This window comes from Aspergillus stella-maris, assembly GCF_047715825.1.
Source record: "Aspergillus stella-maris strain CBS 113639 unplaced genomic scaffold BDV14scaffold_98, whole genome shotgun sequence".
Lineage (NCBI taxonomy): Eukaryota > Fungi > Ascomycota > Eurotiomycetes > Eurotiales > Aspergillaceae > Aspergillus > Aspergillus stella-maris.
In genome coordinates, this window is record NW_027396892.1 from 51,915 (window position 1) to 67,181 (window position 15,267).

The window sequence follows — 15,267 nt, forward strand, 5'->3', positions numbered from 1 at the left end:
TCCGTCATCTCGGGTTGAGTGTTTCGACCGCTAGTTGCGAGTCGCGCCGGATGGTGTTTGTTTCCGGTGAGGTCAATGTCTGCTGTGTTGGGGCGAGAAGAAAAGGATCTCGTTGGCTGGTGTATGGGTATAGCTCTGGGATACCGGCTTCCGGGACGAAGCCTAGATTTTGCATAAATTCCGGTTGATTGTCCATCCTACATTGATTAGTATTCTGTCTGAAAGCATAGAATAGAGTCTTACCTGTCTGTGCCATCGAGAGAGGCCAACTCGTCAAACAAGGCATCGAGATCAGGGGCAATGCGTGGCCGGTGTACACTCTCAATATCAACCAGCGAGTTGAAATTCATGCTAGGATCATTATATGTCTGTTGGAATTGACCAGGAGTGGAAAACGGTGCAGTCAGGTCGGGTATTATGGGCGCTCCATTTGGTCTTCCAGAGACCGAAGAGCGATGATGATGAGATATTTGCTGAGGCGGGTTTGCGTCCATTGCAGGAGGAATATTCAGAGACGAAGCAGGTGTTGGTAGGGATAGCACGGCACTTTCATCGGCAGTCGAAGATCGCATCCAGGTGGGAGAGAGGTATGAGTCTGGTGTTGATAGAGTGACTGGTCGAGATTCATCAATCAAGTTCGTCACTCGTAAATTGCCACCGTTTTGTGCATTCGGACTTTTGGAGAATGTATTCATGCGGACTGAATCGGGCCTTGTCTGGGGAAGACCACTGTCGTGGACCCAAACTGTTGCAAGATGAGCAGAGAATGATTGTAGCTTATGTTTGATCCCAGGATCAGTGTCAGCCCAGGGGCTTATTCTCGACCCGGCTTGTGGAATACCCAGTATCAAAGCTAATCCAAACGTTGGACATGTCGCTGAAAGGCTGTACGTCTCCATGTACGCTTGAAGAAGTGACACGAGTCGTTTCGAACCGTCCGAGGCACGCCGTAGCCCAGCCCTCTCATTCTTCTGGGCTGCTAACTGCAGGCTTAGGGAAGTGGCGACAGCCTCGTACATCATTTCGAGTCCGAAAATATGTGGCGACGCTGGCTTAGTCGATACTGTTTGCAGGTCAACCCGATAACTTTTCGGCAACGCAGACAACCAAAGTTGGAGCTGCCGCTCAAGCGCCTCTAGATGTGACGGGTTTGCTTGGTCCCAACAGCATAAATCATTCAAAATACACATCAACGATAGCAGTCGGTTGAAAGTGCTCAGAGCGTGAAGAGGCCCACGATGAAAAGAGCCTCGGAATAAATCCACCGGTCGAAGGCCGGTTTGATCTTCCCAGGGATGCCATTCCTCCAGTCCGTCTTCATTGATCAACCCTACCTTTGTCAGGTCGCTCTTTCGCAGAGAAGGCACCTGGCCTGTTTGCGCTGCAACTAGTGTCTCGAGAAGGAAGCATCCCAGAAAGACATGCTTTGACCGTCCAGCAGTCTTGCTTCCTTCAGTAGTATTTTGAGGGTTGTTTATTCCCAAGCTTTGTGCAGTCCTCACAGCCTGTCCGACAAGAATCCATGATGCCGCCCAGTCCTGCTGGCCGAGCTTGATGAGCGACAGGATCAAAAGTGCCTGGACATGACCAAGCTCGTAAATCCCGTTCTCTGTCGGAATGAGACTTCGTGCTTTGGCATATAGCTGGCTTGGGTCTGGTCGGTCTTCTGGAAAGTCCGCCAATTGGCGGGTGGCTGATATTGAGGTTTGCTGAATTGAGGCGAGTGCTAGAACAGCCCACAGTGCTGCTTGGTCTCCTGACATTGAGGTGGGAGAATTAGACTGGTCATCGTCACCATGGCGAAAGGCTGTTCGAAGAATGTCGTGCTTTTCCAGTATTGGGAACCAACATTGGGTATATGAAAAGTATATGTCGAGTAATGGCCACGGATTGGGAGGGAGCTGTAGGTTGTCTGGTGCCGTATTTGAAGGAATAGTAGGCGGAGGCAAGGATGAGCCGTTGATAGTGAGCTCTTCAAATTGATCGCTGACGGTTTGAGTGCCCGAGTCTCTGCAAACACGAGTCGGCCTAGACATCGGTGCTCGCACTGGCGACGGACCGAGCGCCAGCGAGTCTCTTCCATCCAGTGAGTCCGGGACATGCCATTCTAGCGTCTCTGGCGAAAGTATAGCGCTTCCATCGGCGTCCGCCGGAGACTCGAGCTCTGCTCGCCCTCTCTCCTCCTCCGGTTGCTCCAAGAACGTCAATAGACGCTCAATCTCTTTCAAGACAATGCTATTCTTCCACGACGAAAGCAAGGTATCAGATCCCTCCGCCTCCTTTCCCATGGTCGCCAAATGGCTAGGGATATTGGCCGCCCTCAGCAGTGTCCGAACAACCTCCTCGCTACCCTGTATTTTGGTAAACACCAACCCCCACATTAACTCCAGCGTACGAATGTATCCGGTCGGGAGGCCGCGTTTCTTGGGATTCGCTCGGTAGGTACATGGTCGCGACAGCGACGCGCAGGTCGAGCATATTGGTTGGGCTCCGTCGCATTTATCTTTTTTCGACCTGCAGCTGTCGCAAGCTCTTGAAACTCGCTGTCGCTTCGGATTCGCAGTTGGGTCGTCGGCGGGGATCTGCCTGCCCTCGTCGTCGACCGCATCGGTTAATCGCCGTTTGGACCTGGCGTTGCCCCCGGTATTTTGGCGGGTATCGCTACTCATAGTCGATACAATGGTGCGGTAGGCTGGTCTGATCGCATGCGCATCTTCGGTGTGCGCCGGCGAGATGAATCCTTTGCCGGTTGGTTAACGCTTCCCCGGAACTGGCTGCGCTCAGTCCCCTGCCTGCGGTATAAGAGCGGGCTGGCAAACGAAACGATCGATCAACGAATCGTAAAACTGTTGTATAATCATTCAATCTAGATCAATAATCTGAACGAGGTTTCCCGTTACGGAGGTGACAGAGAAGATCGTGGTGACGCTGAGTGTGTGGGTGAGTGAAAGCGGAGAAGAGAAGTTGGGGAAGCACGGTGATATCGCTTATCCGCTACCATGACAGCCAGGTACCCATCACCCTAGGACAATGGATTCCGAGCTTCCAGCAGACTTTTCATACGCCGGGGCTAACACGCTTTCGCCCACCGGTCGAGTTCATGAGGTAACGTGGACAGTGTGGTGGAACTCGTGCTGGTGCTGCTAGTCCTGGGCTAGCAAGTGCTGACCCGGAGATTCCCCGCGGGGAAGCGAAATTCAGCAATTCTGCCAATGACAGTGCATCCAAATCATCGCTCTTGGTCCGAGGACTCTGGGCTCTGTGTCGCTGGGGTGGGAGAGTGGAGGATGCCCCGGTCGGCTGGAGAATTCGGCATTTTTGGAGTGTCGGCTGAGCGGTTACCCATAAGGCATCAAGGCAGAAACATATAGTTCAACCACAATCACCAGAAAATCGAAAGGTGAGTCCCATGATACACTCATCGATGTCCTGCATAAAGATTCTGCATCGTACTGTTTCGTATTGCTCGGTCTCATAGTGCCGAAGCACATCTTCATGCTCAGCAGAGACAACTTCGTATGCCCAGCCAGTTACAGTGTCATCACCATCGACCAGAGCCTTATACGTGCCAGCCCAGATTTGCATAGAACCTTGTACAATAGCTGGTCTGAGATCTGGAGGGGTATGAAGATCCAACTTCTCGGAGAGAACTTCCCGGTCAGCAAGTGTCCCATAGAAGAAATTCCAGATAGGGTATTGGTTCTGAGCGGGGACATAGACATGACCGTTCTCGCTAGCACGGTGGTGGGAAAGACTCGTAACATAGCTAAGGCAAGGCGCTTGACAGTGGGTTGAAAGTGCTTTCTCCGCCCTGTTAATGTGGACGAATGTCGGGTTGAAGGCCGCGGCATGTTTGGAAAGAGCGGCGGTAAGAGCGCACTTCTCAGCGCCGTTGACGAAGCAGAAGGTTGCTTCGCCAGTCTCTCCAGCACCTTCTACATGCTGTGGCAGTTGAGACATTCCAGTAAGTTCTTGTACTTTGCTGTGGTTTTCATGGGTCCCTCCAGCTTGACGAGGTATATGGACTTGCGGTCTCGCGGATGGACTTGTTGCATCGACAGTGATTGACGATCTCCCCCTCCGGTCTTATGATCATCAGCGAGGCCTTTAAAAGGCTCTTCGTAGTCTTGCTTAGACTCAGCAAAGGCTGCCAAATTCTCCAGCTCATATAGGGATTCCATGTTGGCCCTTGAGACAGTGCCGACCCGAAATGCGAAGGTGGAGAGTAAAGTTGTCAACGCTGGAAAAAAAATGATATAAATTGAAAAGTCGGGAAGCGACTCACATCTTGCCCCTGTTCTCTCAATAAACCCTTCCTGTTTGAAGCGTGGCCGGGTCTATACCCCGGTTGGTACGTAGGCTAGAGATGTTTACACTTTCGGCCACTGCCATATGGTCTGCCACCCACATGACTCGTCTCGAACTCTCAAGAAATATTGTGACAGTCCTTGCCATACATTTTGGGCATTTTGTTCATGATTATACCATGGTCTTTTTGTCAGTTCTCTGGAGTATATCGACAAGAGTATAACATCGTAGTAAAGAGTGGATCTGGCAGAGAACTTACCCGATCGGAAGATCTGAGGCGCCAAGGCAGCAAGGCACCAACCGGCGTGACATTCTCTCCCCCGCGTCCCCGAACTTTGGGCCCTGCGATTGTTGAACTTGAAGGATCTCATTTTCTTTCCCCGGTCTCCGTTCTCTAGAATCCACTGCCGCCGGCCTATGCGGTCAGCTTGTCTCTGTCGCTGGTCCTAGTGCCAAGTCACCATCTCACCTCCCACATCAGTCATCTTTTCCCTCCCCCAGTTAGTCTCGAGCCGCCTCACGCCCTCCCCTTCGGTCATGCCAGCCTAACACCCTCCCTCCTCCGCATTCTACCCTCCGACCATGTCTATCCTTGTGCGGCCGCCTAAGCGCCGCCTAGACGACCTCGAATCTTTCGATCAGTCCCACCGCCCTGCCCCGCGAACTTTGAACCAAAGCACGAACACGTTGGGTGCGACTGCACAATCTACCGACTATGGACGCTTCGACGATCGACCGGAGACTTCTGGTGATGGATCCAGGTTTGCGTCGCCATTCCGGGACATGAACTCTAGCCGAGGCTCGCCCACCCGCATCGAAGAGGCCCTCCAGACACAGAGGAAATTCTCGCCAAATGCGTCGATCGTTTTGATTGGTATACGGGGAACGGGCAAGTCGAGTCTCGCTGTGATGCTCGCCGCAACTTACGGACGGCGCCTGATCGAAGCAGAGCGGTATTTCCAGCAAGTCACAGGTCGCTGTCGCGCGGCGTACAGAAAAGAGCATCCTTTGCCGGAATACCGTCGGCAGGAGGCGGTTGTCATGGAATCTATGCTTAGAGAGCACTCGGAAGGCTGCGTCATTGTTTGCGGGCCAGGCGATGTCGAGCGCAACGGGCAGATGTTGTTGCGGGAGTACGCGAGAACTCACCCTATCATTCACATAGTGCGAGATTTAGGAAGCATTCAGGCCTATCTGAAAGTGCGCGATACCGAGAAAGTGCGCCGCTTCCTCGAGCTATCCGGTCCCATCTATCGAGCTTGCTCAAATCTTGAATTCTCAAATGTCTCTGAGAAGGGAATCGGCGACCAATCGTTAATCAAGGACAGCCAGCATTACACCCAGTGGGACGCCGAGGTGGACCAACGAGCTCAGACGTCGACTCCGTTCTTGATGCTCAAGCGGTTACAGCGTGATTTTGTCCGCTTTGTCGCATTCTCAACGGGCAACCTTCCAGAACTCAGAAACCAACTCTCTCCTTTCCCTTTACATATGCAGCCAATCGAGTCGCGCAAATACACGTACTCTGCAACTGTACCGATATCCGCCCTTCTCGAACGTGACCTAGATATTGAGGAACTCGAGTCAACTGCAGATGCTTTCGAGGTGGAAATCGATGTGTCCGCAACGCCCTCGGCACACTTGGGGACCGACTCAAGTTTTGCCGACAGCATCAGCCAGACCGTTGCAACAGTACGGCGAAACATCATTGTACCCCTGATATATCACGTCGACAGTACGATCTACTCAGCTCGAGAAACAACCCGGCGGTCTAGTACGGCATACTTGGAATTGGTACAGCATGGCCTACGGTTAGCACCCGAGTTTGTGACGGTGGATCTCTCGTACGACGATAGCGTCTTGTCACAAATCATCGCGACAAAGGGATCATCAAAAGTTATTGGACATTATTCGTCTAGTCAGCCTCCGCCTCGAGGTTGGGGAGACCCAGAGTATCTGGCAATCTACGAACGAGCAAAGAAACTTGGCTGTGACATGGTTCGCTTGACGCAGCCGGCAGTCTCGATAGACGATAATTCTGCCGTCGAACGCTTTCGCCATCATATAAAAACCCTTCCCGGTCCGCAACTACCCGTCATTGCCTACAACTCCGGCGCTCTCGGTCGACAATCCTGCTGCTTCAACCCTATCCTTACCCCCGTGATACCCCGACCTTTAATCTCAGAAGCAGGAACAAAAGGCCTCCCATCAATCACTATAAAAGAAGCACAAGACGCTCTCTACAACTCCTTCGTCCTAGACCCAATGCAATTCTTCGTCTTCGGCGCCAACACAACATACAGTCTCTCACCGGCAATGCACAACGCCGCATTCAAGCTCCGCGGCATGCCGCACAGATACAGCATCCACCAAACCCCAACACTCCGCGGCATCAACGCGCTCGTCGAAAACCCAAATTTCGGTGGAACAAGCGTTAGTCTACCCTATAAAACAGAAGTCATTCCCCTCCTGCACTCGATGTCACCTCATGCCCGCGCAATCGGAGCAGTCAACACCCTCATCCCCATCCGCGACCTCTCAAACACAACCGACAATGCACTCGATTTCGAAAAGAGTCGATCGGGTCCCATTAAGGCACTCCACGGCGACAACACAGACTGGATCGGCATATGCAATTGTATCCGCCGCGGCCTGTCCCCCGCAAACGCGGTCCGCCCATTAACAACGGGCCTTATCATCGGAGCAGGCGGTATGGCCCGCGCAGGTATATACTCCATGATCCACCTCGGCGTGACAAACATCTTCATCTGGAACCGCACCGTCGCGAACGCAGAGAAGCTCGCTCAGCATTACATGCGTCTTAACCTCCGCGTGAATGGCAGCGGAAGCAGCAACAGCAACAGCAACAGCAGCACTGGGCAATCACCAGCCTACCAAATCCATGTCCTGCACTCCCTATCAGACCCGTGGCCACCGAACTATAAACAACCCACAATAGTCGTCTCCGGTATACCAGCACACCGAATCGGGGATACAGCGGCACCAAATTTCCAGCTTCCAGCTCAGTGGATCGAAAGTCCGACGGGTGGAGTTGTCGTCGATGTACGTTCCCCCCCTTTCCCTACCTCCCTCCCCTCCCAACTCAACATTTAACCTAATGTGTACCCGTGTATAAAGCTAGCCTACAAACCCCTTAACACCCCTCTAATGCGCCAAATTCGCTCCCAAAGCCACCGCGGCTGGGTCGCGCTCGACGGGCTCGACGTGTTGCCTGAGCAAGGCTTTGCTCAATTCGAGCTGTTCACGGGGTGTCGTGCGCCGAGGAGATTGATGCGCACTGTTATATTGCAGGAGTATAAAGAGGATGGTGAAGAAGAGCAGGGGAGACTTGATGAGAGGGCTATGGCGAATAGGTTGAGGAATTTGGATGGGCAGTCTGTTTGAGGAGATGGGGATTTGGATCTCGGTTTTTCTTTTGGTGGGGAATGAGTGCCTGTCTTGCGGGCGGATGGGATAGATCCTGATGGTGGCTTTGCGGATGGGCAGTTTGCATCTAGATCCGGCACCCCGCTGCTTCAGACTACGAAGCGTTTGTCCCTGTCTAGCTGTCCTGCAGCCAGCTAGCGACCCGCGTTGGCAGATTCGAATCTTATTGGCCGGAATGTATCGCGAAACCACCGCCGATAAGTGAAACGAGGAGCATATGCCAAGCACAGCATCAGCGGAACACTCGCGCCAAGGGGCGTCGAAACAACATCCTTGTTCATGATTGAAACGAAGTAAAATATACCCATCAATCAATCTTGCCTTTTTTTCTTAAGTTAATTCCGATGTTCTAATGTACCTAACGTAAACTATTCCGACCCTCAAGTTCGCACATACTATACATCAAACCAATCTTGTCTTCTTCAGCCATTCAGTTCAATCCATCCAATTGACCAAGTCAACCGCTAAATCCTCTCCCAAAGGTGTTTTGTTCCATCAGCAGGGTTCTTCTGTCTTTGGTCTCTCTCCTTCAGCAATAGTCTGAAAGTTCCCACAAGTCAATCTGCTAGAATCCGGCGCATGCACAACCCAACTCAAATTGCCGAAATAAGCCGGGGAACCTGGAGTATTGGACAGGAAGAAGTCATTGTAGCTTGCGTGGAACACTTCGCCGCTTGGTGCCCATGCTGGACCGTGTTTACCGCTTAGGTCGCCGACTTCGCAGGTTTGGGGGACCTTGATATCGCAAGGGGGTTCTTGAGTGCGGTGGTAGGGGTCTAGGTGTGCGCCGGTCAGGTAGCAGTTGCCGTCCTCTGGGACAGGCTTGGCGTGAATGTGGTAGTCTATGTAAAACATTGTCGTTAGTTATGTTGTCAGGAAATGAGAATGAAAATACGTCGTGAGAAGGGTTGGATGGGTTGGTGACAACGTACTAATATACTGCGACTCATTAATCCCACCGATATGGACGTCAACGTGGAGAGCGGATGAGTCTGGGCTTGCAGTGATTGTGATCCCGCCGAAGATTGTCGAATTGGCCTTGTGAATGAGCTCTGCGTGATGCACAGAATACTCTTCGTTGTCTTTGACCACTGGGGCGTCTCCAGCGAAGGCGGTGGTCCAGAGGAGGCCTGCCACGGCCGCTGAAACCAAAGTATAACGCATTGTTGTAGAGTTCGAGTTGGCTCTTGGAAAGTGAAGAGTGGAGAGTGAAGATGTTGGATTAGAAAGGAGTAATGTGATGTAAAGCTTCGGTTGAGTCTTGGTAAGATGTAAGATAACAATATGTCTGGTAAGATACCTTCAGAAAAGCAACAAAGCAGGAAGATGCAGAAGAAGAAGAGAATAACAAAGGAGGGCGCAGATCACCAGGACTCCTCGACTGCTGTTTGAAAGGGAAGGAGCGAGGTAGCTCGGGCTTATATGGCCCCTTCCCCATTGCTAATTCCCGAAGGTTGGGCTGCGTTTGTTTTCATTGTCCTTGCTCTGTGCAACACCGACGCAGTTCCCCAAGCTCTCCCAGGCAGATCCCCAGCCCAGCTTACTACTTAGGGCTGCCAAGGTCTTGTGTGTAACTGATGCACAGCGCCTGTCCAACCAAGACGACTAGCAGAGACAGGGGTAGCGCCGGGATTGTAGTTGGTTTCGTCAGAGCAATCAGATTCTTCAGGAGTAAGGAGTGTTGGCTCGGCTTGCTGGGCCAGGCTGTGCAGAAGATACATTCCTCGGCAATTTACTGTGGTAAACGGCGGATTGGCACTTGTCACTTGTCAGGCTGACAGCGCATTCTCTCGGCGCCGAGGCTTGGTTGGCTTGATGTCTGAGCACCGGGAGGATGCTTATTTGCTGTTTCAACGCGGTTACCTGATTAATTTTAGACTCACAGAATGTTGGCAACGGGACTAAGGAGTTCAGTATGCAAAGTCCTGGTATCCTGTTCGTCAGGGGAAATTTAGGGTTGGCGTGGGCGCTTAATAGAGTTGAGGTTGCTGCTATTCATGCTTCCACGTTTTGCCAATTATACCTCGAGGTGGCTGACGGTATAGCGGTCAATGTAAAGTAGCTTTGGGCTGTTGCTGAAGGAGGAGCGATGGATCAGATTAAGAAGGGGTTTTGTGGTGAGAATGGGGGCCGGCGGTTTGTACACCAACCGTTTGCAACCTTGTAACCTGGCATAACATTGGACAATAGCAAGATACTAGGGAGATTAGTTGGCGTGGTAGATTAAGAATAGGTCATGAAACATGGTTGCTGGTTGAAAAAGGTATGGTTTCTAGATCACGTTGAGGAAGGTGCGGCCTGCCCTAGTCCAGCCAGCAAGGAAAGAACGACTCACTCACCAGGCTGCCACTCAGGGAATATGCAGTCGTCTTTATAGAACACGGCAACTTCAGCATTTAGCCGATGCTATCAGCTCTGAAACTGAGCTAAATATTTGGCTAATACTTCCAGGAGCTTCCTATCCTGTTCAAGAAGTAACCTAGTAAGACCACCGATAGGTGCCCGATCTCCCTCCGGAACAAGCCCCATCTGCCTCGTCAATATCAACAGTCTGCACAGCCTCATCTCCACCCCCAAACCTCAACATCTCACCCGTCCCCGCTTCAGGCCACCCAACTCTCTCCATGCCGTCCTCTAACCCCTCCGCAAACGCCACCAGCGCATCCTGCATGGCTTCTTCAACGGCCCCTGCAAACTTTCGTTCAAGTGGCACACCGACGACATCTCTCCAGGAACCCGTGATAGATGGTAGATCTGCACCATGGTGTGCACCTAGGAATGGAAATGCAGGAACGGTGGTGATATTTGCTGCGTACTGGTACCGGTATGTTGGGGCGCCCATATTGATTCGGTTCCGTGTTGTATCTGCTGTAGGGCAGACGAAGTTCTGCAGTGTGATTGTGTTAATGTAGGTTTGGTCAGGCCATGTGCCGTTCTGAAAGTAGGCTTCTAGGACGGGGCCGGCGGGATACACGGCCGACCCTTCGTTCGCACAGTTCGAAAGGATAGTCGGGATGCTAGAGTACTTCTTCTCCAGGAAGCGCTGAGTGTAGTTGGCAAAGACAGTTTTGTTGTCTGGGACGGGCGTGAATGGCAGTATAGGCATAGTTGAGTCTACTATGGCCTGCTTGTCGAGGTACTGGCCAACGAAATCTGCGATAGTTTCCCAGGGCAGTCGTTGCATGCAGTGAAGTTGGTCCTTTGGCAATTCAGAAAGACCAGAGCAACCGACATGCTCGGCGACATAGGTGAAGTTTGATCGCGACAGGTCGGGGCTCTTGTTGGATGCGGCGACGGTGATAGTTGAGCCGGAGTCGATATGAATACCCGCAGCAATCATGTCATCATGGTGAGAGTAAGAATACATGTCGAGCATGACAGCACCGGCTGATTGACCCTGTGCTTTGTTAGGATTGAATTATCGATGGCTTTATATATGATACTTACCCAGAGAATGATACGGTCAGGATCACCACCGAATGCTGCGATGTTGTCTCTCACCCATTCGAGTCTACAGAAGTTAGAATATATCAAAATTCTCGAGGGAAATAATACTTACGCCAGACGCATATCAAGCATCCCGACATTGGGACTTTCCAGTCCAAGCGCATTAGGCCAGCCAAAGATGCTCATTCGGTAGCTAACCAAGTTAGCCTCAACCAGATCATCTATATAATGTATAAGGACCTACTTGATAGAAACAACAATATGCCCCTGAGACCGCTGAACCCAATGGTGCGGCTTCTGCACATCCTCATCCAACCCCCCAGTGATAAACCCACCACCAGGGACAAAGAAAACAACCGGCAACCCCTTTTCCGTTCCATCACTCACAGGTGTCCAAATGGCCAAGTTTAAGCAATCCTCATCAGAAGAATTAGCAACTTCTCCAGCCGTACTATTTTGGCCTATATTAGGGATAACGCTTCCCGGTTCCAAATTCTGGAATATGCCGTCTACACGCGTCTTGAACTGCGGACATGAAGGCGGAAATAGCGTGGCGTTTATTTGACGATTGCTGTCTGAAGGTAGAGGCTGCGGTGGCATAAACCGGCGCGAGCCTTTCGGGGGAAGCGCATACGGGACGGTTCGGAATTGGCGAACTTGAGGAGTCGTGGAGTTAATAAAGCCATTGACTGTGCCAGTCTCCGTGACTACTGTCAGATCATCGCTTGCAAGTGCTCCCGCGATTGAAAGCAAGATAGCCAACCCGGTAAGGAGGCTCTTGAAAACCATGGTCAACCGTACTCAGGCACAAGCTCGAGCTGGGTATGCGCCAGATGGAAGCACGCAAAGCCATTTTATCGGCCCGACAAAAGATCAATCCCATCAAATAGTGGACCATATAGTGGGATGGCTACGCGGTTTTCACCGACCCGCCACCGGTTCAGGCAAGATCTGAGGCCTTATATACCGCGTTCGTGAGTGGGATAGTGGTCCCTGGCGATCTCCCGCTAATATCGAATCCCTGGTTGGCCCCTGAACAGGTTCACAAGTCCACGCATCGGAATTCGCGGCAGCTGTTGTGATTCAAAGTTGGAGCTGCCAATAATTATTTGTCAGGCTAAGAGGAAGACCGCGGATCGCGAGGGATATCAATTATATCAATCTTATCTGCGTGGGACTTGCCCCGGTGTCGGAGTTCGGTGTAATTTTCTGAGCGCCTGAGTACCAGGCTCATACTTAGGATTGCGTTTACCTGGGCTGTCTGAGTTGTCTGTGAAGGAGTTACTGGAGTTTCTGGACAAAGGCCGTGTGGATGGTTGCTAAAACGCTGACTTGAGAAGGAACGACTCAGTCGCACCTTCCTTCATTATGTGATATGAAGGTACCGCAGAATAGGAAAGGAGCAACCAAGTACCGCACCTGCCTTTTTTGCTGTGTCCCCTTCCACGTAGATGGAAGCAGCAGCTGATCATCGCACTTGCCTAATCGCATACACAGTTGGACAGCTAGCGAGAGCTAGATGAGCTATATACCCATGTTTATCGATCACCGAATAACCAACAATACCAAGTGATTAAAGGAATGTCTTCAAAGGAAATGAGATAGATGCACAGCATTCTGGCCATATATTTTCGTCTTAGCATTGATGGCTTGTCATCCATAAATCTAAATTTACGTTCAATATGAAGGCGCAAGCCCAGCCTCAACCGCCTTAATCTGCAACGCCAGGAACTTCGAGTATACTCTGCACAGTGCCAAATTGCCGCCCATATACCAGAACCCAGGATGTCCGCTTGGTCGCCACATCTATGGCCAAGTCAGTTGCTGTTGTTTTCTGTATGAGGGGGAGGAGAGAAAGTAGAAGGGGGGACATACAGCATTCAATTCTCCCTCGCCGTCGAGATCCCACACATCTCTCAGACGATCTGCAATCTTGTCGCCGAGCGTCTTCCTCACCGTCGTCCGCATGTTGTCGTACCCCGTCGCCAGAACGACAATGTCGCTTTCTAGCTCGCCTCCGTCCTTGAGGATCAGGCCGCGCTCGTTGAAGCCCGCGATCCCCTCTGGACTCCGCTTAACCTTCACCTTTCCATCGGCAATGAGCTGACTGCATCCGACGTCGATGTAGTACCCGCCACCACGGGTCATGTAAGCGCGTCCGAGACCTGCACCGTCAATTCCGTGGTCGATCTCGAAGCCGGCATTCTTGATTCCCTCCATGATATCTTTCTCGGCTTCGTAGACGCGCTTCGTGAAGTGGACATCTAGTGCGAAGCGGACGGGGTAGGGAAGAGATTCAGCGATGAGATCGCATTCTTCTGTGGGAGGCCCATGTTCCTCGTGCAGACCCTCGTGCATCATGAAGATACCCTTGTCCGCTGTAATAACGTATGTACCTCGTCGCTGAAGCATGGTAACCTCCGCTCCATTCTCACAGAAGTTCTGCGCGATATCGTGGCCGCTGTTTCCCGTGCCAACAACGGTAACTTTCTTACCCTTCACATCCCACTCCGAGGCATCGCGGTGCTTGGTGGCGTGGTATAGCGTACCCTTGAACTTGTCTTGGTCTGTGAACTTTGGGATCAATGGCTCCCCTGAGTGACCGGTACACCAGACAAGATGGCGAGGGCGAAGGGTGCGTTCTGATCTGTCACCGCGAGTTAAGGCAACTGTCCATTCTTTCTTGGTTTCGTCATAAACGGCACCCGTGACGGAGGTCTTGGTCCAGACGTTCAGCTCCATTATGCTTGCGTACGCTTCGAACCAGTCGCCGAGTTTGTCTTTCGGTGTGAACTCGGGCCAGGTTTTGGGGAAGGGGAGGTAGGCCATGTGAGTGAATTCGACGGGATCATGGGTTACGAGGGTCTGTATCTCAATTAGCAATTTTTCTTGTTAGAGGTGGAAGAGATGAAATTTCATACCCTATACCGGTTCCTCCAGTTATCGCCGATCCTCTCGTTGCGGTCAACGATTAAACAGTTCACACCGAGGGCCTGGAGTCGCGCGCCCAGGTTGAGACCCGCCTGGCCTGAAGATAGTTAGCCGGCAGTTCCAGGCTATCGGTACATACAGAGTCAGAGATGAACTCACCAGCACCAACAATCAGCGTCGTCGGCTCCTCCTCTTCAAACTGAATCTGTCGCTTTCTTCTCTCGATCCATGTCCCACGACTCAAACCCCCAGACATTGTCTCCGTAGTCCCATATACTCTCTTGCTTCCAACAGGCTCTTCACTGCCTTTTAGCTCCTGTAGCGATGTATAAATTGCAAAAGCCTTCCAAGCTCCATCCTTATCCTGCGTGAGTCTGAGCACTCCAGAGCCGCGCCCAATCGCGGTCTCGAAGTAAAAGATCGTTGAGATCCACGTCAGGCCGGGAGCCGGGTGTTCAAGCTTCGGTTGACATTGGCCCTCGTGTTGGAGTCGAATGGCTGATAGTTGGGCGCGGGGTTGGTTTTGGGTGACAAAGTCATTGATGTCGCTGAGGTTGTGGATGGAGTGGAAGTCCCAGGTGAGGGTTAAGAGGTCGCGCCACCAGGACTCCTCATGAAAGAGCTGCCCGAGCTTAGCGTAGTCGCCTGTTCGAAGGAGGACCTCGAATTCTGTGATCCATTGTTGAGCGATTGAGCGGGGTTCGGGGGCGCGGTGGAGGAGGGGTGTTTGGGGTAGGTTGACGATGTAGTGATTTTGTGCCAACGCCATGGTGTCGCTGTCAGTGGGTGAGCTGGTTCAGGTAGTCGGATAGGCAGATGAATGAGAACTGAGCTTGTGTTCCCGAGCTGGTCGGTGCAGGCCATATATACTCGGGGTCGGAGATCCTCCCCAGACCCCAGGGGGAAACACCGAGAATGTCCTCATGACCAGAGTATGGGTCTGGGTTCTTGAATCATGAGCGTCAGTCATTGCCTGTGAGGGCATAATTCGCTGACTGCAGCGACGTGTGAACCAGAAGGAGCGTCAGAGGGAGGAGTGGGTTGGTGGGTTGGTGGGGGTCAAGGACTCAACACTGCGGGGCATGTCGAGGGGAAGCTCAATCCGGAAATTCACCCGCAAAATCGCCTGAATTA

At 52.0% G+C, this 15,267-nt stretch overlaps 6 protein-coding genes across 6 annotated transcripts; 1 reads left to right on the plus strand and 5 right to left on the minus strand.

The window, feature by feature from the left end:
* Positions 1–4: 4 nt before the first annotated feature.
* On the minus strand, positions 5–2,669 carry BDV14DRAFT_205514 (putative C6 transcription factor QutA; the record flags this gene model as incomplete). The annotated part of the gene is made up of 2 exons (XM_073774747.1): positions 5–197; positions 244–2,669. The coding sequence occupies 2 exons, from the start codon at positions 2,667–2,669 to the stop codon at positions 5–7; spliced, it is 2,619 nt and encodes an 872-aa protein (XP_073622571.1).
* A 703-nt stretch (positions 2,670–3,372) lies between these two features.
* On the minus strand, positions 3,373–3,960 carry BDV14DRAFT_205515 (gamma-glutamylcyclotransferase family protein; the record flags this gene model as incomplete). The annotated part of the gene is made up of 1 exon (XM_073774748.1): positions 3,373–3,960. The coding sequence occupies one exon, from the start codon at positions 3,958–3,960 to the stop codon at positions 3,373–3,375; it is 588 nt and encodes a 195-aa protein (XP_073622572.1).
* Positions 3,961–4,664: 704 nt separating this feature from the next.
* BDV14DRAFT_160701 (putative quinate pathway repressor protein QutR) lies at positions 4,665–7,801 on the plus strand. The gene is made up of 2 exons (XM_073766755.1): positions 4,665–7,371; positions 7,447–7,801. Exons 1-2 carry the CDS (start codon positions 4,891–4,893, stop codon positions 7,711–7,713), a joined length of 2,748 nt encoding a protein of 915 aa, XP_073622573.1. The 5' UTR covers positions 4,665–4,890; the 3' UTR covers positions 7,714–7,801.
* Positions 7,802–8,156: 355 nt separating this feature from the next.
* Positions 8,157–9,162, minus strand: BDV14DRAFT_160697 (putative cytosolic Cu/Zn superoxide dismutase). The gene is made up of 2 exons (XM_073766754.1): positions 8,688–9,162; positions 8,157–8,597 (listed from the first exon to the last, which is right to left on the minus strand). The coding sequence occupies exons 1-2, from the start codon at positions 8,917–8,919 to the stop codon at positions 8,251–8,253; spliced, it is 579 nt and encodes a 192-aa protein (XP_073622574.1). The 5' UTR covers positions 8,920–9,162; the 3' UTR covers positions 8,157–8,250.
* Positions 9,163–10,234: 1,072 nt separating this feature from the next.
* BDV14DRAFT_212268 (carboxylesterase) lies at positions 10,235–11,991 on the minus strand (the record flags this gene model as incomplete). Its single annotated transcript, XM_073776276.1, has 4 exons — positions 10,235–11,152; positions 11,203–11,266; positions 11,315–11,395; positions 11,447–11,991. The coding sequence occupies 4 exons, from the start codon at positions 11,989–11,991 to the stop codon at positions 10,235–10,237; spliced, it is 1,608 nt and encodes a 535-aa protein (XP_073622575.1).
* Positions 11,992–12,821: 830 nt separating this feature from the next.
* Positions 12,822–15,127, minus strand: BDV14DRAFT_184359 (putative flavin-binding monooxygenase). Its single transcript, XM_073770497.1, has 4 exons — positions 14,293–15,127; positions 14,124–14,230; positions 13,078–14,067; positions 12,822–13,008 (listed from the first exon to the last, which is right to left on the minus strand). The coding sequence occupies exons 1-4, from the start codon at positions 14,900–14,902 to the stop codon at positions 12,880–12,882; spliced, it is 1,836 nt and encodes a 611-aa protein (XP_073622576.1). The 5' UTR covers positions 14,903–15,127; the 3' UTR covers positions 12,822–12,879.
* Positions 15,128–15,267: the final 140 nt, after the last annotated feature.

Coding starts and splice junctions, on each gene's coding strand:
- BDV14DRAFT_160701 (XM_073766755.1), top strand. CDS start 4,891: ATGTCTATCCTTGTGCGGCCGCCTAAGCGCCGCCTAGACGACCTCGAA. Junction 7,372..7,446: donor CGGGTGGAGTTGTCGTCGAT/GTACGTTCCCCC, acceptor CCGTGTATAAAG/CTAGCCTACAAACCCCTTAA.
- BDV14DRAFT_160697 (XM_073766754.1), bottom strand. CDS start 8,919: ATGCGTTATACTTTGGTTTCAGCGGCCGTGGCAGGCCTCCTCTGGACC. Junction 8,598..8,687: donor TAATGAGTCGCAGTATATTA/GTACGTTGTCAC, acceptor TGTTTTACATAG/ACTACCACATTCACGCCAAG.
- BDV14DRAFT_184359 (XM_073770497.1), bottom strand. CDS start 14,902: ATGGCGTTGGCACAAAATCACTACATCGTCAACCTACCCCAAACACCC. Junction 14,231..14,292: donor GACGCTGATTGTTGGTGCTG/GTGAGTTCATCT, acceptor AACTATCTTCAG/GCCAGGCGGGTCTCAACCTG. Junction 14,068..14,123: donor ACTGGAGGAACCGGTATAGG/GTATGAAATTTC, acceptor ATTGAGATACAG/ACCCTCGTAACCCATGATCC.